At 38.1% G+C, this 22,685-nt stretch overlaps 1 protein-coding gene and 1 long non-coding RNA gene across 11 annotated transcripts in view; one reads left to right on the top strand and one right to left on the bottom strand.

The window, feature by feature from the left end:
• The window catches only part of POLE2 (DNA polymerase epsilon 2, accessory subunit), a 41,632-nt gene that overhangs the window by 9,196 nt on the left and 9,751 nt on the right, over positions 1–22,685 (top strand). For 2 of the 10 annotated variants that reach the window (XM_077909192.1, XM_077909191.1), the window contains exons 1-14: positions 1,610–1,710; positions 6,159–6,259; positions 7,649–7,724; positions 9,910–10,014; positions 10,162–10,255; positions 13,218–13,292; positions 16,074–16,181; positions 16,769–16,852; positions 17,459–17,515; positions 17,943–17,991; positions 18,604–18,676; positions 21,196–21,368; positions 22,065–22,154; positions 22,329–22,383. In XM_077909192.1, coding sequence (XP_077765318.1) covers positions 1,643–1,710; positions 6,159–6,259; positions 7,649–7,724; positions 9,910–10,014; positions 10,162–10,255; positions 13,218–13,292; positions 16,074–16,181; positions 16,769–16,852; positions 17,459–17,515; positions 17,943–17,991; positions 18,604–18,676; positions 21,196–21,368; positions 22,065–22,154; positions 22,329–22,383 — 1,208 coding nt within the window. In that variant the 5' untranslated portion in view covers positions 1,610–1,642. Of the gene's footprint in view, positions 1–1,256; positions 1,370–1,609; positions 1,711–6,158; positions 6,260–7,648; positions 7,725–9,909; positions 10,015–10,161; positions 10,256–13,217; positions 13,293–16,073; positions 16,182–16,768; positions 16,853–17,458; positions 17,516–17,942; positions 17,992–18,603; positions 18,677–21,195; positions 21,369–22,064; positions 22,155–22,328; positions 22,384–22,685 lie in introns of those variants that run through there. The other 8 variants (XM_077909196.1, XM_077909195.1, XM_077909197.1 and 5 more) reach the window with 7 other exon arrangements.
• Positions 1,122–16,513, bottom strand: LOC144320544 (uncharacterized). Its single transcript, XR_013386171.1, has 3 exons — positions 16,363–16,513; positions 2,988–3,203; positions 1,122–2,120 (listed from the first exon to the last, which is right to left on the bottom strand). It is a non-coding gene; the product is annotated as an uncharacterized LOC144320544 (long non-coding RNA).

Genomic DNA, 22,685 nt, shown 5'->3' with positions numbered 1-22,685 from the left:
AAAGGGTAGTGGAAGGGGAGGTGGGTGGGGGATGGGGTGACTGGGTAATGGGCACTGAGGGGGGCACTTGACGGGATGAGCACTGGGTGTTATACTATATACTGGCAAATAGAATTCCAATAAAAAATATACCAAAAAAAAAAAGAATATAGTTCACTGGAAATATATAGAGAACCGTGTTCAATAATCAGTTTTCTCTATGATGTTATATTTCCAATTTAATGCACAGGTAGGTGTGTTGATTTGAGTGTGCTTTCAATTTTACATTTGTGTTTTTCTTTTCTATTTGCTTGAGTATGTAAAACATATAAATAGGCCTACAGTTGAAAGTCTTACTACAGGGCAGCCCGGGTGGCTCAGTGGTTTAGCGCTGCCTTTGGCCCAGGGCTGATCCTGGAGACCTGGGGTCGAGTCCCGCATCGGGCTCCTTGCATGGACCCTGTGTCTCTGCCTCTCTCTCTCTCTCTTTCTCTCTCTCTCTCTCTCTCTCTCTGTGTCTCTCATGAATAAATAAATAAAATGTTAAAGAAAAGAAAGTTTTACTACAAAGAAAGCCTCAGTTTCATCCTTATCCTCTCCAGTCCTTTACAGTTAGCCATTTTTTTGGGCACCTGGTGGCTCTGCTGGTTAAACCTTTGACTCTTGATCTCAGGGTCCTGAGTACCTTCTGCAAGCCCTGCATTGGGCTCTATGCTGGACATGGAGCCTACTTTAAAAAAAAAAAAATGGATACAGTTAGCGGTTTTTTCAGTGTCTAGTATCACACTCAGGTTTTTAAAAATACAAACCCAAGTAAATACATATACATGTGTGTATTCTTAGGTCCTCTCCTTTACCATGCTTTTTAAAACTCAATCATGTAAGCTGAAAGTACTTAGAAATCGTCCTCATGTTTTATAAGGCTGCATGTTCACTTATAAACACTCCATGGTTTTGTTCAATTCACTGAAGCAAGCGTTTTTAAAGTGCGGCAGATTAACAGTGCACTTGCTGGAATTAGAGTAAATTCACATCATTTACTCAATATTTCATCTTGATGGAAACATCTACTGTCTTTGCATCTGTTTTCTCATCTGTAAAATGAGGGTGTTGAAAAAATAGCACACAACTCATTCGGTTTTATAAGCAGCACAAGAGTTCATACATTTCAAGCACTTATGACATCACACGGAACAAAGGAAGCTTTAAATACAAAGCAGGGTGGGTGGGAATGGTAGGGATTTGTAGCAACTTCGAGGGAATGTCAGGGAAACCCTGTGGCGCCACAATATTTCCAGAGCCTGTGTGAAGTAGAGAACAGGAGTACATAGGGGCCCCGGGCTCGGGATGAGCCGGGACGGGAGTCCCTGAAGATGACAGCGATGTGACGGTAGGTCAGTGATGCGTTGGATAGACAAGCACATTCCCAACCACAGGCCAGGAAAAGACGCTTTCGCCTTTCAGTCTTCGGGCAACAAGAGTGCGGTATCGTTTCCTCCTTTAGCCTACAGGATTGCAGGGTACAGACCGCCAGGCACCCGGCCTCAGGGTCACCAGCCCGGTCGGGGTTAGGGGGCGGGGCGATCCGGGACGGAGGGGCGGGGCAGGGGCGGGGCAAGTCCCGGAAGGGGCGGGGCCGCGGCCGTGGCGCCAAAACGCGAACATGGCGCCGGAGCGGCTGCGAAGCCGGATGGTCTCTGCCTTCAAGCTGCGCGGCTTGCTTCTCCGCGGGTGAGTCTCCGCGGGGTAGTTTACGGAGCGGGAGAGCCGGGGCCAGGCGACCGCGCCAGGCAGCCGTGCGCGCCGCGCGCCCATGGGTGGCTCGGCCTTAAGTTCGAGACCCTTAAAAAGCTTTAAGAAACGAAACAGATCTGGTAGGGTCTGTAGGGTCTAAAGGCTGCGGTATCTTCTCAGGTTTCCGCGACCTTCGCGCGGAGTCGAAACGTTTCTCTCGGGTGCTGTATGGCTCTCCTCCTGCGTGTGCCACGTTGAGCCGGAGAAGCGGCGACCTGTGTCGCAGCAGCGGCTTACGGGCGCTGTGACTTGGGCAGCTCTCAGCTCCCCCTGCCCCCAAGCCTCTGCCTTAGCAGAATGGGAATAAGCGCAACTTCACGTGGTTAGTGAGTCATCAGGTGGGCGACCTGGGAAAGCCCAGAGGCGTGTCAGTAGTTGTCACCTTATTTTGTGAAAATTGTGAGCCCTCCCCTTTTTCAGATTTGGATCAGGTGTTATTCCTGAGTGAGAATTCCTATAGAGTTAAAAAGTGGGTAAGTTTGAAGCACATTCCTAGACCTCCTAGGTCTCCCTCCACTTCCCTCCTTAAACATTCCTTTTAGAACTTCTCTAATAGGTTTCCTGGCCATAATCGTATTTTCTTGTACTTACAGAAAGCACTTTTCTAAGATTTTTCTCTCTAAATCTGTTTTGTTTTTTAGAATACAATAGTGTTTTGGTACATATTTAAATATGGAATATACTTTTTTTTTTTTTTTTTGGTACTAGGTTGTAATTGCTCTTGCTCAGTGCGGAGAGTTTTTGTTTATTTTTGAAATAATGATTTTTATGAGTGCTTTAACTTTGCTTTTGGCTTAGTGGTGAACAAGGGCAAGAGTGGATATGCCCTGGGAGAAAATAATGAATTTTGTTCCACTGATCCCTGACATTTTGAAAATATGAGCAGATGATCAATTAACTTTTCTTTCTTTTCCCCTAGAATTTGACCTAGTATTCAACTGTCATTCATTAATTAATTTAGTCAGAAATACACTGAGATCCTGTCTTAACAGGATCTGGGCCATATCATGTATAGCTTTACAGGCTTTGATCTATTCTAAGATCACTGTGCAGGGGCAAGGAGTACAAGAGAAAGGAAGACACTGGAGATTGGGGAACAGATAGTGTATTAGTTATTTATTACTGTGTAACAGATTACTCCAAATCTTAGAGGTTTAAAACAGCACACGTTTACTATCATGTTTTTTGTGGATCAGGAATTCAGGTAGGCTTACCTGGGTTCTCAGCTTCAGGGTCTCTTATAAAGCTGCAGTCAGGATGGGGTTATCTCACATGTCAGTTGGGCAGGATTTGCTTCCAACTTCATTCAGTGGTTGGCAGGATTCAGTTTTTCTGGGACACTTGGACTCGAGGCCTGAGGCCTTGCTGGCTGTTGGCTGGAGGCCACCCTCAGTTCCTTACCATGTGGTCCTCTCCAACATGGCAGCTTCCTTCATCAAAGCCAGCAAAAGAGAGAATTAGCAAGACCCAAGTCACAATCTTTTGTAACCTAATCAAGGAAATGACATCTCATTGTTTTAAAAATTTTACTTTTCAAATTACAGTACAGTAAAATGATCCATTACTTTTTTTTTTTTTTTTTTTTTTTTAATTATAGTCCATTGTTAGAAGCAAGTTACTAGGTCCACCCCATAACCAAGGGGAAGGGCTACACATGGATGTAGCCAGGATGTGAATACCAGGAAGCATGGATTACTAGGGGTTTTTTTAGAAGTCTGTCTACCTTGGTATTAAGTAGTTCACAGTTATTTAGTTTCACTTGTGAAAAGGATCTCAGGATAGAGGCGCTCTGATAATGTATAACAAGGTGACTACTTTGGAGTTAAAGGAGGGTTTCATTAAAAAAAGTGGTTTGAGCTTACTGTTCAAGGATGAACAGGACTTTTGTAGGTGAAGAAAAGAATGGGGAGAAATGACCGTATAAAGGCCCTGAGGCAGGAGAGCCCTCAAGAAGCTTTATGAGATTTGGCAGGGGCAGATCCTATATAAGTCTATAGGCTTTGATCTGTCCTAAGAGCTGTCCCACCATTTACTCATTTAAAATGTGTGTGATTTTAGAGACTTAATCATCATATATCTATGGACCACCTTCAGAATGCTTGGCACTCTGCAGAGGATGGCATGATTCCAGTTTTCAAGGTGCATCATTCATAATAAATTGGAGAGATGTAATACCTACACATGGAACAATCAATAAGCAACCTAAGTTAAGAACAATTAGTGTGATGACTATAACAATAACATTGATGTGAAGTGTGAAGTTGTGTGCTACAAACAGAATGGCATGCAATTAGCTAATTATTTAGACAGTGTTCATTCTGAGCCCTATTGGTATCTAAATCAGCAATTCGTGTGGATTTTTTAAAATTTATTTTTTGTTTTTTAAATTTTATTTAAATTCAATTATTAACATATAATGTGTTACTGGTTTCAGAGGTGGAGGTCAGTGACTCATCAGTCTTTTATAACATCCAGTGTTCATGACATCACATGGCCTCCTTAATTTTCATCACTCGGTCCCCGTCCCCCCATCCCCTCCCCATCACCCAGTTACCCTATCCCCCCATCCCTTCCCCGTCACCCAGTTACCCTGTCCCACCATCCCCTCCCCTTATTTTTTGTCACTCAGTTACCCCACCCTCCATCCCCTCCCCTACCCCTACCCTCAGTTTGTTTCCTATGATTAAGAGTCTCTTCTGGTTTGTCTCCCTCTCTGATTTCGTCTTTTTTTTTTTTTTTTTTTTTCCTCTCTTCCCCTATGGTCCTCTTTTGTTTCCTAAATTTCACATATGAGTGAGATTATGATAATTATCTTTCTCTGATTGGCTTCTTTCACTTAGCATAATATTCTCTAGTTCCATCCATGTCATTGTAAATGGCAAGATTTCTTTTTTCTTTTTTTTTGTTGGCTGAGTAGTAGCCCATTGTATGTACATACCACATCTTTATTCATTCATCTGTTGATGGTCATCTGGGCTCTTTTCCATAGTTGGCTATTGTGGACATTGCTGCTATAAACATTGGGGTGCTGATTTCCCTTCGGATCACTAGATTTGTATCTTTGGGGTAAATACCCAGTAGTGCAATTGCTGGGTCATAGGGTAGTTCTATTTTCAACTTTCTAAGGAAACTCCATACTGTTTTCCAGAGTGGCTGCAACAGCTTGCATTCCCAGCAACAGTGTGAAAGAGTGTACCTTTCCCTGCATCCTCTCCATCATCTGTCATTTACTGACTTGTTAATTTTAGTCATTCTGACTGGTGTGAGGTGGTATCTCATTGTGATTTTGATTTGTATTTCCCTAATGCTGAATGATGTTGAGCATTTTTTCATGTGTCTGTTGGCCATTTGTATGTCTTCTTTGGAGAAATGTCTGTTCGTGTCTTCTGCCCATTTCTCGATTGGATTGTTTGTTCTTTAGGTGTTGAGTTTGATAAGTTCTGTATAGATTTTGAATATTACCCCTTTAGCTGATGTGTCATTTGCAAATATCTTGTCCTATTCTGTAGGTTGCCTTTTGGTTTTGTTGACTGTTTCCTTTGCTGTGCAAAAGCTTTTTATCTTGATGAAGTCTTAATAGTTCATTTTTGCCTTTGTTTCCCTTGCCTTTGGAGATGTGTCTAGCAAGAAATTGCTGCAACCAAGATCAAAGAGGTTGCAGCCTGTGCTCTCCTCTAGGATTATGATGGATTCTTGTCTCACATTTAGGTCTTTCATCCATTTTGAGTCTATTTTTGTGTAAGGTGTGAGGAAATGGTCTGGTTTCATTCTTCTGCATGTGGCCAGATTTTTTTTTTTTTTTTTTTTTTAAGTTCAGCTTTATTGAGTTCTTTTGGAGCAGGGGGATTCTTGTGGTTTCAGTGAGTGTTGCTTCTGTGACTATATCCATATGTCATAATTTTTCCTAGTCTAATTTTCTGATTTTAAAATTGAAAACAATGAAATTACTAAAGTTTACTTTAAGCAAATGCATTGTCAAATCAATAAATATATACTTAAATATTCATTATCTTCAGCACATTGAAGCAGATGAAGTCATGACTTAAATGTAAGGTGATAAATGGTAAAAGGCTATTGTGATGTATCAGATCTGAGGTGTATAGGCATTTTAATAATCCAGAAGGAAGAGAAGGTTGCAGCAGGTAGGGCTGGTCAAGGAAGGCTTCCTAAAAGAAAGATGTGATTTGGGGGGCTTTAAGAATGCTTATGTTGGCAGAGAATAGAAAGAAGAATTTGTTCAGAAAGGGCAGGAGGGGTGAGCACTGCTTACAGTGAAGAGGGAATAGATCCTAATTTTAATGCCAAATTGATGAGTGCCAGTTTGGGGCATTAAACTTTGAGCCTCAGTTACCGATGACCTGCCTCACCTATTCTTTCCATCCCAGTGAAGCCATTAAGTACCTGACAGAAGCTCTTGAGTCTATCAGTGAAGTAGAGCTTGAGGATGCACTGGAAAAAATCATCGATGCAGTTGAAAAGCAACCCTGTAAGTAACATTTTCTGATAGCTCTTAAACTGTTCTACATCCTCAGAAAGAAAAACAAAAAAAACCTGTTCTACATCCTCAGTTAGATTTATAGATTTAAGTGGAAGTTCCATATTGAGATATTCCAGCGTTATGAGACATACTAATGGTTGCACTTCTTCCCAACGGGTAATCTCTGCTTCTGTTAGAACTTTGGGATGTTCTCCAGAGACTCTTAAAGTTTTTCCCCCTCATGGAGCTCTCATTGCCACCTATCCTGCACTTGACTTCTGATTTTCATCTGTTCCTTATGGTCACTTTTGTCTCTCAGCATGCCTACTACTTTGTCTTACTTGGGTTCTGTACTCCTGAAAGTTTGGGGGGTGGGGGAAATGAGTAAATGAGCAGGGCCAATTCTCCCTTCTGGCTCCAGCCTTTCTTGAGGGGATCTTTTGGTTAAATATTTAAACTTTTACTGCAAACATGGGCCACAAAAGAGAAATGTTCTTCTTCTAGTTCTTCTAAGTACAGATGGCCAGTGTTTCTAGAACACTGAAAGATAGAAGCAGGTGTGGCTTGCTCTCAGGTGTTGTATCGATGCTAGTTTCTTCAATTATGTAGGAAACATGTTCTATGATACAGGAGAAATTACCATTACGTTTCATTTTTTATTCTAAAGGCAGAATTTTAAATATACCTTTGCTTTTAAAAATTGCTTTATAGTTGAAAATTTGGAAAATCATGAATTGTGGAAAAGTAGTATATATTCATTTAAGATGGCACATGGTGTTCTGCCTGAGAACATAAAGTATTCAAGGGTGCCCACTCTGGAATCAGGCTTGGGTTTGTGTTGCCATTTATACTTTGCAGCTGTTTTCTTGGGGGCAATTTATTCAGTCTCTCAAAGTTGCACCCTTAAGATATTATCATATGAATAACAATCTATCTGTAAGGACATCTAATCTAATGGAATAATGCTTGTGAAGTATTGAGCATAGTGTCACACATTTACTAAGGGCTTAAGAAGTGGTAGCTGTTATATCTGTTACTATCATGCCTATGGAAACATAGCATTTATGATAGAAAGTTATACTAATGTAAGCTTCTTAAACCTAGGAGTTTACAGAAGCGTTTATATAACTGAATTTATATTATTAAACAATATTTAGAAATGTAAGCCATTTGGCTGTGTATTAAGATATTACAAGAGTATTTGAGTGTAGAAGATTAAGGTTTTTGAGATATGGCTTTTGTTATTGTTCTGGCCCAACCCTTTTTTGGTCCTAAAAACTATATAATGAGAATCTCAGAGTTAGTATTTACAGATTATTTTTAGGAAAAAAGCTATCTGTGGAAATAAGTGATTTTTATGCCTGTTTCTAAAATTGAACTTTGAAATTCTCTTTTCAGTGTCATCAAACATGATCGAACGATCTGTAGTGGAAGCGGCAGTCCAGGAATGCAGTCAGTTGGTAGATGAAACTATGTATGTGGATAAAATGAATTTTTCTCCTCTGTTGGAGACATTAAGTTTTTTCCTTCCTTCTTTCTTTTCTTTTCTCTTTTCTTTTTTCTTCTCTTCTCTTCTCTTTTCTTCTCTTTCTTTTCTTTCCTTCCTTTCTTTCCTTCCTTCCTCCCTCCCTCCCTCCCTTCCTTCCTTCCTTGACACACAGAGAGAGGCAGAGACATAGGCAGAGGGAGAAGCAGGCTCCATGTGGGGAGTCTGATGTAGGACTCCATCCCAGGATCCCAGGATCACGACCTGAACCAAAGGCAGACACTCACCCACTGAGACACCTAGGCGTCCCTATTAAGTGCTTATTTTAAGTGATTTTCTTGGGGAAATATTTAATGGTCAGTATTTTTACAGTGGTTATTTTTTAGTGTTTCTTATTATATAATATTAATACATTATAAACCTCATTATTCAGTGGCTCATCTTTACTATTTTTTCCTGGGGATTTGAGATTACAGTGTTGTTTATACCATTACTACCTTCTGCCACTACCCACTGGATATGACTTTATATTTTGTATGCTGCCAATAAATTGAATTGAATATTCAGAAATATATTTTGCTTTTGCTCTTAGGAAAGTGTGGTGTCCATAGAAGTTCAGTACTTACTTTGAGTCACATGGTGAATGGCAAAGAGGGTAGAACCTTTATGATTCTTTCCACTAACTTAAACTATGGGAACTTAGAAATTTATATGGCAATAATTTTTCTGGGTTTTATTTCCAAGTGTCCCTCTTTCCTTTCCTCTTTTGAATATGATACTTCTTTCCAAATTCACAAAGTTTATTTTATTTTTATTTTTATATTTTTTTAAAGATTTATTTATTTATTCATGAGAGACACAGAGTGAGAGAGAGGTAGAGACACAGGCAGAGGGAGAAGCAGGCTCCCTGCAGGGAACCTGATGTGGGACTTGATCTCAGATTCCAGGATCAGGCCCTGAGCTGAAGGCAGACGCTCAACCACTGAGCCACTCAGGCGTCCCAAAAGTCACAAAGTTTAACTGGGAGGAAGACAACAAGGAAAATGGACAGAAAGTATTAACTTTAGTAGTTTTTTTCCTCTTTGGGGGCAATGGGGATCACTGATAGGGGTCATTGCCATATGATAGCTGCTGAGTAAATAGGAAAATTGAAGAAAATTTTAATTTTAACTTTGCAAACACACTATTTAAGATACTAGGGTACAATGACATATCCCTAAAGCCATCAATAGAAATTCAAAATGATTGTATGGAAGTGTAAGGATAATAATCATAAAGTAGGGATTAATGTTAACTATTTCTTTCTATGCCACAGTTAGCCAATGCAGAGGTCCAGGGAGACTGAATGGTAAACAGTCTTTGCAACTTCAATTGTCAGAAAATTATTATATTATGGCATAAGAGAGGCTTTCATTTTTATAGATGAAGAAGTGGCATGACAAGTCCAATAACCTGTCAAGATTGATCCACTAGAAAATGGTGGAACCGTACTTGGAATCCAGGTTTTCTTCAAATCTACTGGTTCTCTGCTACTCTATAATAGGTGCTACCACAAGGGTAGCAAGAACATTTTTACCATATTCAATTTGGGAGATAAACAGATAAAATTTTAGAGAAGATTTTCTAGCTTGCAATATTTATGCAGTAGTGCTGTAAATTTTTAAAAAACTTCATTCAAACATGAATATGTTATTAATAGTGTTTAAAAGTAAGTTATTTTGTTGAATTTCTTCCTCTAACACTGTAAGTATCAAGAATATGGCCAGTATTTTGGGAGTTCTTTTTCTATTTTATACCTGGTTCCTGGGACACTTTCGTATAATATTTTGGATTAAAAAATTGTTGGAAATGAATCATATTCTTTAATAATATTACAGCTCATAAAAGTAGTACCCATGGGGAGAGATTTCTTTCAGGATATAATTTTTTATACATATATGTTCTTTTTCAACAGATGACATCCTTAATTAGAAGTTAACTTGATGATGATGATGATGATTTTTGTTTGACAGTACTGGCAATGCTTTCTTGTCTCTGAGAGGAATATTTTACCCCCAGATTAAGACACTCTAAGAAATTATGTATACGACCCGTGGAAAGTACATTTATATACCATAAGATTATAATACAAATTTTTGTGCTCACCTAAAATTCTTATGTTTCAGTAAATCAGGTCTGTGTTTTGTGGGCTGTTTTTCAGAGAACATATTTTCAATATCATAGGAGCATTTGATATTCCACGCTTTGTGTACAGTTCAGAAAGAAAAAAATTTCTTCCGTAAGTATACCATCTATTGATTTTAAGCTAATTTCATATGTACATTTCTTTCAGAAGGCATATAGCCATGATTCATTTTTGGCCTACCTTTATGTATTGAGATAGTTATAAATAGGCATTCCTTTTTTTTTTTTTTTTTTTTTTTAGTCTATTAATGACCAACCACCCTGCACCAAATTTATTTGGAACAGCAAGGGATAAAGCAGAGCTGTTTCTTGAACGATATACCATTTTACACCAGGTAAGCTGAGCAGGGAGAAGGGAATGAGACTGTTTAAACTTAGATGAGACTCAGGGTTAATTAAAGAATGGGATTTTCTAGTCCAGTTTTTGTCATTCAGTAGACTCTCATTGGGCTGTCTATGTTTGAGACCATATGGAGGGAAACAGAAATGAAAACAATTGTAATGATAAAAATAGCAGCTAACATTTATTGCCTGCTTTGAGTATACTGAGTACTCTGTTTAGCGTGTATGGACATTACCTCATTTAATCATTACAATATCAGTGTATGTATAAATGCTATTATCCTCACTTTTTCCATCATTTTTTTTTTTAAATTTATTTATTTGAGAGAGAGCAAGAGCAAGCACAAACTGGGGTTGGTGGATAGAGGGAGAGGAAGAAGCAGGGCTTGATTCCAGGACCCTGAGATCATAACCTGAGCTGAAGGTAGATGCTTAACTGACTGAGCCACCCAGATGCTCCACTACTATCCTCATTTTACAGATGAGGAACTGAGACCTATATAAGTTTAGGAACTTGACCAAAGATCACATACTGTAAATGTACACAGGGTTTGAATCCAGTGTGTCTGACTTGAGCCCAGCCTTTGTCTACTATACTAAACTGGCTTCTGGCAGCTTTCAATCTTTGAAGTTAAGGACATTTGCACAAACAAAATATAAAGTAGAATTTTATATGTGCTGTAAAAGAGATACAAACAGAATGTATTCATTGGGAAAATTGGGAAAGCCTTGAGATGGGCCTTGCTTGATTTGATCTTGTGGAAATGGGGAAAAGGTGGTGGTAACAGTGTTGAACAAAGACACAGCCAAGGGAAAGAATGAACTCTGGAGGAAAAGATGAGCAGTTGGTTCATTTTGTGTGTAGAGGAAGGCTCATGAGAAGGAATGGCAAGGGATGGGTTTGGAAAGGCAAGTGGGAGCCAGATCATGGGAGCCTTGGATGATATTCTTGGTAGTTGGGATTCTAGTTTCTTGGTATAAGGAGCCTTAGAATACCAGGGAGCTTCAATCACAGCTGGATTTTGTGAGCACTTCTCTACCAGCAGATTTGGGGAAGAGTTATGAATGTGAGAGAACACTTAGGGGATTCTAGTGTTAGTCCTGACAGAAGTGACAGCTGAGGGAGAAGGAAGTGGCAAGGGTTATAGATGGGACCACACTGGAGCAGTGGGAGCCACCATTCATGGTGACTGAGTGGATATGAAGGAGATGGGAGAGCATGAAGACTAATGGATGATTATGGTTTTGAGTCTGAGTGAGGAGGACAGTAGAATAATATGTTAACAAAAAGGAAATGTTTGGGCAGCCCTGGTGGCTCAGTGGTTTAGCGCCGCCTTCAGCCCAGGGTGTGATCACGGAGACCCAGGATCGAGTCCCACGTTGGGCTCCCTGCATGGAGCCTGCTTCTCTCTTTGCCTGTGTCTCTGCCTCTCTCTCTCTCTGTGTCTCTCATTAATAAATAAATAAAAATCTTTTAAAAAAATCTGTTTATTTGAGAGAGAGAGAGAGAACATGGAGGGAGGAGCAGGAGGAGGGAGACAAGTAGACTCTGTGCTGAAGGCAGAGCCTGACTTAGGGCTTGATCTCACAACTCTGAGCTGAAATCAAGAGTCACACGTGCTTGATGGACTGAGCCACCCAGGTGCCCCTTAAAAATAAATTACATTTTAAAGTCTATTATATTATTTTGGGTGTGTCACTTAACCCTTCTGAGCCTCATTTAAAATTTTTTTTTGCCTCATTTATTCTTCTCTGTGAAATAAAAGGGTTGAATTTTAGTCCATTCACATTTTTATTGCAGTTATCTCCCTGAAAGCAGATCTGATTTTATTATTATTCTACTTCAATATCTGCTTTCCATTGCCTGGAAGATAAATTTCCTGGCTTGGCATACAAAGTCTATATTGTCAGGGCTCTTTTACTGGAGATTACAGAAATTCAGACTGACTAAAACAGAGACATTTATTGGTTTGTGGAAAGGTCTAGGAGTCCACCAGTTTCAAGCATGGCTGGTTCCAGGATATCACAAGTCATGAGGCTTCTTCCTCTTTCCATCTCCTAGCAATTTTTAAAAATTGATTTTACTCTCAAACAAGTTCTCTTTATGAGATGACAGAGGCCCCTGTAGCCTCAACAGCACCTGGAAAGAGAATTCCACTCTTCCAGTGCTCCTAGCAACAGCCTCTTAGCAGCTCTTAGCTTGGGGCACTTGCTCAACCCTGAACCATTCACTGGTTAAGGGTGGAATACTTTGATTCACTTAGCCTTAGTGGTCTTCTATAGAAGGGGGAAAGGACAACAGCCCTGCCTAAACTATAGACCACAGTGAGACGAGGGAGATGGTTCCCCAAACAGAGGCTCCAGCTAATCTCTTACTTTGTATAACATTCTGCTTTGTACACCTCATGAGCCAACTATACTAAACTTCCCATCACTTCCCAAATACTCTTACTCTCATAACTCTCTTGTGACACATCTCTCCCTCTCCCTGAAAAGTCTTGTCTCAGTCTCTTTTGGTTTCTTACTAGCAAAGTCTTATTTATTGTGTTTAGGATCTCATTAAATACCCCCTTATCTCTGGGGTGCTTTGTTGTATGGTGGCCTTTGACTTTTGTCTCTCATAAACCCCTGTGCTCTGAGGATGATACTTGGTTTGTAGTCTTCATATCCTCAACCGAGACTGCACTGCTGTCAGCTACACAAGAGTTTTCTCTTTAAAAAAATTCTTTTAAATATTTTTTTTATTTTCAGAATTACATTTTTGCCTAGAATTTATATATTTGTATATTAAGATATGTCGGCTTTCAAATTTGTTGAGAATAGGCAATAGTAACATTAGTTTAAAGGTGTTTTGTCAGAGTACTTCAATGAATTTTTAAATTTTATTGTAATGAATTTTAGTTTAAGATGTCTGATTCAGTAATTCATGTGACTCTTTCTTTTTTTTTTTTATAGAGGACCCACAGACATGAATTATTTACTCCTCCAGTAATAGGTTCTCACCCTGATGAAACCGGAAGCAAATTCCAGGTTAGAACATAGGTTAATGTTAATGTTAATAACTAGGTTAAGTTATTTAGGGGGTGTAAGAATACAAGTTAAATATTTATTGCTTAATTCTAATTTATTGAAATTTAAGTGAAAATGAATCCCTGAAAGCTGTTTAACTGGCTAATTGACCTGTTCATGCTCCCTGTTGATAAAGTTGATGCCCTGTGTCCTGGGTCCTGTAAATCTCTAAAAGAGATTCCATCTGAGATCCCTGGGTGGCTCAGTGGTTTGGTGCCTGCCTTGGGCCCAGGGTGTGATCCTGGAGACCCGGGATCAAGTCCCACATCAGGCTCCCTGCGTGGAGCCTGCTTCTCCCTTTGCCTGTGTCTTTGCCTCTCTCTCTCTGTCTCATGAATAAATAAATAAAATCTTTTTTTAAAAAAAGAGAGATTCCATCTTTGGGACAGGCCCTGAGACTATGGTAGCCCCCTGACAGTTTCTGGCCATCAACACAGATCTCTAGTCCTCTTGGTCTATTTGCTGGGTATGACATTGGCTTTCTGATCAGCTATCAGAAAGACAGTGTCCTCCCCTCACTCACACTCCAAAATCCTAGTCCTTGTTCCAGGCCTCCTCTAGTGACCACCACACACTTACTCAGCTAAAGTGTGCTCTGTCCACTGAAGTAAAAAGTTTATTGAGGCACTAAGGAAAACATTTACAGGATAAATGAGACAGCACAGACAGGCCACAGGGTTGTTGGGGCCTGGGGAAGAGGTGAGAAGAATGTTTTCTGTCACCTGTACTCCTTCCACTTTTATATTCTTAGACCCTTTGTTCACTTTTGTTCACACAATGCACCTAGTCACTGTCAGCCTGTCTGTGGCTTTGTTCTTCTCAGCATACACAGCCCCGCTGGGGGACGTCTTCTGCTACTTCTAGACCCTGCCATTTCTCTGAGGTTCCATACAGGTTCAGAAGAGGCCTAGCCTCTTGTAAGGTTACATTCTCTGCCGCAGAAGATGAGAAGTCATGATGATGAGTAGTCTGGTAAATACTAAAACAGTAACACTGTTGGGTGGTAGCACCATAATGAGAAAACATTTATAGTTTCTGCTTTTAATTTTTATTAGAGAAGATTGGCATTCTATTTCCTGACCAAAGACCATCTATATGTTTTCTTATGTATATTAGGTTTCCTATGGCAACTCAGATGCGCACAGAAGCATTCTTTCTCCTCTCTTTTTTTTGCCAGACTTTAGTAACTTTAAGACTTATCTATGTAATTTATGTTCTTTTCAATCTTTCCAAGCTGTTTTAATTCTGTATTCCTGTTGGTAACTTTACCTATTTAAACTGCTATGTATGGTACCTACATGGTAATTTCCCTTTATTGACTGCAAAAATTGTGTCCTCAGGAATACTTGTTACAGCTTTGTATTCCTGCTTTGCTTACTTATTTAATGTAAATTATTTATTTGTTTAATGTAAATTGCAATATTTTTCCCAGTCTATAAGTTGTCCTTTTATTCTCTCTTTTAAAAGATTTATTTTGGGATGCCTGGGTGGCTCAGCGGTTGAGCGTCTGCCTTTGGCTCAGGGCATGATCCTGGAGTCCCGGGATCAAGTCCCACATCGGCCTTCCTGCATGGAGCCTACTTCTTCCTCTGCCTGTGTCTCTGTCTCTCTCTGTGCGTCTCTCATGAATAAATAGGTAAAGTCTTAAAACTAAAAAAGGAAAGATTTATTTATTTATTTTAGAGTGAGAGTTGGTGGGGCAGAGGAAGAGAATCCCAAGCAGACTCCATGCTTAGTGTGGAGCCAGATATGGGGCTCGATCCCACAACCCTGAGATGAGGACCTGAGCTGAAACCAAGAATTGGATGATTAACTGACTACACCATCCAGGCACCCCAGTTGTCCTTTTATTCTCTCAATAAGAAGAGAACCTAAGTCATAATTTTGTTAAAAGTCCAACTTAATTTTTTGCTTTTATGGATCATATTTTTGGTTTTGTTTCTAAGAAATCTGTTTAACCCAGTTTTTAGGATACAGGTGTTGCATATCTTTTGTTTTCTTCAGATTTATCCCTAATTATTTCATTTTTTAAAATTATTTTACATGTACATTGTACTACCCCTTTTGATGTTAGGTTCATGTTTTTTAAGAGGAAATCTAATATCAAATGTTAGTGATTACTATGGGTTGATGCAATTATATATGACTTTATTGTTTTATTTTATTTTATTTTTTTTTGACTTTATTGTTTTATATTAAAAATTTTTATAGTAAACAGGCATTATTTGTAATAAGAAACATAAGATGGTATAGATAAAAGTTTCACTTGTAATTACTATAAAAATGAAGAATTATATGCCTTTTTATTTAGCAGTTCTGTTTCTGGAATTTGTAGAAATTTGTCCAACAGTTCTACCCATGCAGTAGGCCAAGAGAGGTGCAAGAAATATTAAGCACTGGTTTTACTATCAGAAAACTGGGAGCAACTTAAGTGTCCTTTAATAGGAATTTGGTAAAATAAATTATTGTATATATATATATATGTATAAAATATATATTTTTATATATATATAAAAAATAGGTAATCTCCATTCATTGAAAAGAATGAAGTATATCTATTCATAGTTAAATGGAATGATTTCTAAGACATTAAATTTTAAAAATTAAGTTGTATAATAATACAATAATATGGCTTAATCTTTGCAAATACAACAAAAACTGTATGATTATAAATTATATATGTGTGTATTAACATATACTGACCAAATAAATAAAATTTATATTCTTTTTTGTATTTTAAAGGTAAATGCACTTATCATTATTCAGAACACAGCAGTCACTCTCTGTCCATGGGGAATATGTTCCAAGACCCCCAGTGGATGCCTCAAACCACAGATAGTACCAAAACCTGTATGTGTCATGTTTTTTCCTACACATACATACCTGCGATAAAGCTTAATTTATAAATTAGTCACAGTAAGAGAGTCACAACAGTAATTAGTAATAAAATAGAACAATTATTTACAATAAACTGTAATAAAAATTATGTGAATGTAGTCTGTGTCAAAATATCTTAATATATTGTGCTCACCCTTCTTATGATGAACTAAGATGATAAAATGCCTTCGTGATGCGATGAAGTGAGGTGAATGATGTAAACATTATGATATAACTTTAGACTACTGTTGACCTTCTGACGATTCCTCAGGAGGACTGTCTGTTTCTGGGCTGCGGTTGACAGGATTACTGAAATCATGAAACATGAAACTGTGGATAAGGGGGAACCTGCTGTAATATGGTATGAGACTACAGTCATTGCTAAGAGCCTGAGTTAGTACTTTAGCTTCTTATAGGATAAATTACATTTCCTGAGTTCGATTTGATTTTCTACTATAAAGTAGAAAATTCACACTCAAAATTTACTTATTCATAAAAAGATTAGTTTCTTCAAAAAATGTGTTTTCAGTCTTTAAGAATTTATTTTATCTTATTTTAAGCTTAAAACAATAGAAACCCTCCTGGGCAGTACAGCCAAAATTGGAGATGTGATTGTTCTTGGAATGATAACCCAGTTAAAAGAGGTAAGTTAAACTTAATAAGCTTCAGACTGTTGTTTTCAGCCTTCAGACTGATGAAATGGCAGTTACTCTAGCAATCCTGCAGAGGATCCAGGGCCATGTTCTCCAGGGAAGGCTCCTGCCTCAATTGGCAAGTAGCCTTTGCCTCTGCATTCAGTTTCCTGAGGAGATGTTGGGAAGGAGTGTTTCATACAGGCCACCAGTCTGCATGGCCTGAAATTAGCCCAGTGGTGTCTGGTTGAACTGAGAGTTCTGAGGTTCTGAACCAGCAAGTCTGCAGACCACATCCTGCTCTGTCAGAGACATTGAAGACTCTTGAGGCGGAGGCACCTGGTGAGGCCCTGTGGCAGCCCATGAGCATCTGTCTTGCCATCTTTTCATTTGCAGTAGTCATTCTCTGTGTACCGATAAAGAGTCTCAGTCTTAATCAAGTGATTCATCTGAGGCGACCAGACTAGCAAATGGAAAGGCCTGGACTAGGAATTCCTCGTTTTAAAAAAAAACCCACTGTATTATACTGTATTCTGTTGTCAGAGTTGTATTTTAATGATTTCGTTCTAGTATTCATTTTTACACAAATACAGACTGACTTCTTTTCACTTTTTTTAGGGAAAATTTTTTCTGGAAGATCCTACAGGCACAGTACAACTGGATCTTAGTAAAGCTATATCCTTCATTTTTATTTTTTTAAATCTATGTTGCATGAGTTGGGGATATTGATTATATATCATTCTCAAGTTAACCTATTTGGGTTCCCCTTGTAACTTACATATGATGATGATGATGTAGGAATCAAGACATAATCGTAGCCAGAGACAAAAAAAAACTTTTAATTCTCCCTTCTTTAGAGAAGCCAAAGAAATCACTGAGGAAGTCTAGAGCATGCTAAGAATAATCTATACTGTCATTATTACTAAGCTACATCTTAGAATCAGACATGGGACATTAAACCTAAAATTTTTTAAGCCATGATCTCTTCAGTTTCAAGTGTGAAGTCTTTGAATGTATTATTTAGAAGGGCTTTGGGCTTAGAATGTCTGTTGACTTTATCACCACCTCAAGTATAGAAATATTTTCCTCAGCTGCTGTGTACCAGTTCCATAGTGGCTTATACACAGAGTCATGCTTTGTTTTAGCAGAAGGTAAGTTAGTATACTTTTTTCCTGTCCTCATCATTCTACAATAAAACTGTTTTTACATTGGTTAAAATATATGAGCTTGACATAATTTGAGAACATTGCTTATAAGAACATACTTTTGACAACATTAAATGGGCCTGGAGTTTCTTTTTGGGGTGAATAAAATATTCTGAAATAAGTGGTGATGGTTGTACAACTTGTGAATATACTAAAACCCACTGAATTACATACTTTATAAAGTGTAAAGCATAAGGATACGTGAATTATAGCTTAATAAAGTTGAAAAAAACCCTAGATTTTACATAGGATCATAAAATGAAACATTTTCTAATCTCTGTACCTTATCTCTCCCTGACTCTAACATGCATCATGAAATTGAGAAGTGAAAAGTTTTACTTTGGAATCTATTTCTATTTCATGACTTTTTGTAGATAAAACTGAGATTCTTTTTGGATCTAAAGCTTTTACGTTGGTCGGTGGGAGTGGCAGCTTCTGTGTTAGTTGACAGGGGATGAGACAATAATTTAGCTTTCTACTTTGTGTTCCACAGTTTCTTTTCTTTCAAACAAGAAGAATTGGACAAATGAAAGTGATTTGTTAACTTCTCTTTTTCAGGTTGGTTTGAAGATCGGGTGTTTCACGTCAATGCCTTCGGATTTCCGCCCACGGAACCCTCAAGCACTACTAGGTATAAAATGTTTGACTGCAGCTCTATGGGAATCTTTTAATACTGGCATTAATGAATGCAAGATAGGATGTCATATCTTGGTTATTATAAGGCCTCAGGCTTTGTGCACAATGCAAAGAGTAATAGTGAGTTAGAAGACTGGGCTGTGTATGCCACTGAAAGCACATTTACCTTGGCTTTTTATGGGAAAGATTGTAGTCTTCCTCTATCAGTTATCTATGATTGGAAGTTCACCTGAGGTAAGAGATAGGAAAACACTTAGAGGAATATAATTTTCATGTTAATTTAAAGCCTTTTTTTTGTTTTCTACTAATGATTAAAAGTTATAGGAGGCAGATTATAAAGCTCTTTAATATAAGCAAAAGCATCAACTATTAGAGTTATTCCAAAAGGACCTTTTCTGAGAGGAGAGAGGTTCCTGTCACTCAGTTATTTGAGCAGAGGCTAAATAATGGTGTAAAAGTTGTAGCTGCTGGCTTGTGGGTTAGATATAATCTATAGACCCTTCTTTTTTTCCCTTGGAAGTATTAAAACACAGTTTGTTCCCAATGTTTAAAAACTAGGAGATTTCTCATAATACAAGTCTAGATTTCTGAGTTCCCTTAAACAACCAGATCTGGCAACAGGGCACCTGAATTCTTACTCACCTGGCTACCACTCTGCCGCAGGAACTGGCTGCTTGGGGCAGGGCAGGGGCATGCACCCTCGCTCCTTACCTACGAGGCCTCTGCTGGTTGCTGCCTAAGGTGGTTGCTGTGTTTGCCATGTCTGGGGGAATGAATGTTGCCTTCTAATCTTGAGCTTCTATTTATGATGACAGTGAAGATTTCAAGAATTTTAAGGATTAAGATTTGAGTTCGAGTGTACCTATATAAACGCAGGGTGGAAAGGCCATGTTTGCTGGCAGGGAGTGACTGGAAGGGCAGCTTCTCTTCCTGTTGGGCGCAGTCCACGGGAAAGTGCTGGTTATGCTCAGGAGAGCACAAGACCTCATCAAGCCAGCTCACTTTTAAGTGAGTGCATTTAGTTCCAGTTTGTGGCTTTTTACAACACAGGTTTTCTTTGGAATTTATTTAAAGAAAGATTGGTGTTGTTTGGGCATTTTATTTTCATATATGCTTCAAAATTACTACTCTAGAATGAGAGGTAAAATCAAGGAAGCTGGCCATGAGTATTACCATTCTGTGTCAGCCTCATGCAGAGCCACCAGATGAGGGGGTTGATAGAAGGCAGAGCAGGAGTAGTGCAAGAAGCTCAGGCACTGGCTCTCTGACACTTGCCCCTGCTAACTGGCCACAGGCAAATCACTTAACACTCCTGAACCTGGTTTTCTCTTTTGTAAAATAAAGAAAATAGAATCAACCAAGATGAGGTTTCTTTTAGGATTTAAGACTATAACCTGAGATGCGTTTATATATGTACATATGTTACTTAGGAACCACATGTATATCCATCCATCCATCCATCCATCCATCCATCCAAGGAGAGAGTTTCTTTTAAGCATGAATGCACAGATCTGAAAAAAAAAAAAAAAAAAGAATGCACAGATCTGTATCTTTTTTTTTTTTTAATATTAAAAAGGGACGCATACTTTGCTTGTAACCTCCAAATTTTCACAATCCTGGGATGTAGATTAGTCTCTGTAGACCTCTTTAATCCCTTAGAATAAATTTCTAGAAGTGGAATCGTTCCATTAAATGGTTAGTACATTTTTTGGGCTGTTTTTCTTTTCTAATTTTAGCTTTTATTTATTTATTTTACAGAGAGAGCACACAAGCAGGCAGAGGGGAAGGGAGAAGAAGCAGGCTTTCTGCTGAGTAGGGAGCTCAGTGTGGGGCTTGATCTCAGGACCCTGGGATTATGACTTGAGCCGAAGGCAGATGCTCAACTGCTGAGCCACCCAGGTGTCCCTTTTTTTAGTTTAAAAGTCTCTTTTATTAGATATTGTTTAAATCAAATACCCATTTCTCCAACTTTCAACTACATAGAAAATTGTGATTTTTTTTTTAAAGATTTATTTATTTATTCATGAGAGAGAGATGCAGAGAGGCAGAAGGAACCTGTTGCAGGATTCGATCTAGTACCCTCCAGGATCACACCCTCAGCTGAAAGCATACGCTTAACCACTGAGCCACCCACATTCCTGATCCATTTGAATATTTGCTTTAGTCATTTTTAAAAGACACAGATATAGCTTGTTAAGTATGTACTATTTTTGTATTTCTTTTTTTTAGGACACTTAAATAAACTTGTTTGCTTTTTACGTGCTACAAATAGTGTATTTTCATGGTACTATGTACACCGAGGGGGAAAATAACCTCATTAGATAGAAAGAAGCTAAATTTGAAAAATTATTAGAAAAATATTTCCAACAAGGGGCACCTGGCTGGCTTGGTCAGTGGAGCATGTGATTCTTGATCTGTAGAGACTGCTTAAACATAAAATCTTTAAGAAAAGAAAAGAGAAAGAAAAACATCTCCAATTAGGATAGAAACTAATATTATGTCATAATTATCTAGAGCATACTATGGAAATGTGAACTTTTTTGGAGGGCCTTCTAATACATCTGTGAAGACTTCTGCAAAACTAAAACAACTAGAAGAGGAGAATAAAGATGCCATGTTTGTGTTTATATCTGATGTTTGGTTAGACCAAGGAGAAGTGTTGAGAAAACTTCACACCATGTTTTCTGGTGGGTGCCATTCTTTTCTACTCTTTTGAACTCAGTACAAGGGATCAGGTCTTAAAACTAAATTGTTAAAAAATGTATCATTTTGAGTAGTCCCTTTTCTTTCTTTTTCTTTTTCTTTTTCTTTTTTTTTGAGTAGTCTATTTTCTTGTAAATGTTTTTTTAGCAGTGAAATATTTTAAATGAGTCCATCTTAAAGACTTAAATTTTTACATTTGAAAAATGACTGTGTGTATATCTGTGTGTGTGTGTGTGTGTGTGTGTGTGTGTATTCATAAGAAATAAGAATTAGTCCTAAGTAGAGTATAAGAATAGATAAGATCTTGGGTTTCGGAGTCTGAAATTGCAGCCTGAGACCTTGGGCAGGTTACTTAATCTCTCAGTTTATTGGGATTTTATGAAAATCAAGCCATTGAAGGGCCTAGTTTATAATAAATGCTCAATGAATGGGGAGCATTGCTACTATTATTTAAAAATAATAGTTATTAAAATGAGTTGTTATTAAACTAGCAAGTTTTTATTATTAAAAATTCATGGTTAGGCTCAGTTGGTGGAGCATGCAACTCTTAATCTCAGGGTCCTGAGTTCAAGCTCCAATGTTGGACCTAGGACTTACTTAAAAAACCCTCATAGTTAAAGGGCTTTTAATCTGATATCTAGACTCAAAAGGTGGTATTCATTTTATTCTCTTATTTTTAGGTTATTCACCAGCACCTCCAACCTGCTTTATTATGTGTGGTAATTTTTCATCTGCACCATATGGAAAAAGTCAGATTCAAGCTTTGAAAGGTATTGAAGGTCTATTAAATAATTGTTTTTACATTTATATAAACTAAACTGATAAGAAATGATCTATAATATTTTAATTTCGTTCAAAAGATGTGGGTGGTATCTATTCAAATACAATTTGATTTTTGGTTGTATTATATGCAAATTAAATTGTGTATCTTTTTAAAATTTTAGATTCCTTAAAAACTTTGGCAGACATAATATGTGAATATCCAAATATCCACCAAAGGTAATGATTTCTATTGCTATATATATATTTTTAAAATATTTTATTTATTTATTTAACAGAGAGAAAGAGCATAAGAAGGGGGAATGGCAGGGAGAGGGAGAAGCAGGAGGGCTCCATCCCAGGACCCTGGGATCATGACCTGAGCCAAAGGCAGACGCTTAACTGACTGAGCCACTGAGGTGCCCCAACTACTGCTGTATTTTTAACAGTTTTTTTTTAATAAAAAATAAGTTGTAAGTTTAGTATCCATGATTATTAATAAATAAATGGAAAATATTTTGAGAAAATTAGTATGCTAAGAG

This window comes from Canis aureus, chromosome 9 (assembly GCF_053574225.1).
Source record: "Canis aureus isolate CA01 chromosome 9, VMU_Caureus_v.1.0, whole genome shotgun sequence".
Lineage (NCBI taxonomy): Eukaryota > Metazoa > Chordata > Mammalia > Carnivora > Canidae > Canis > Canis aureus.
Note: the sequence above shows the minus strand (reverse complement) of the source record. Positions and strands in the feature narration are given on the sequence as shown.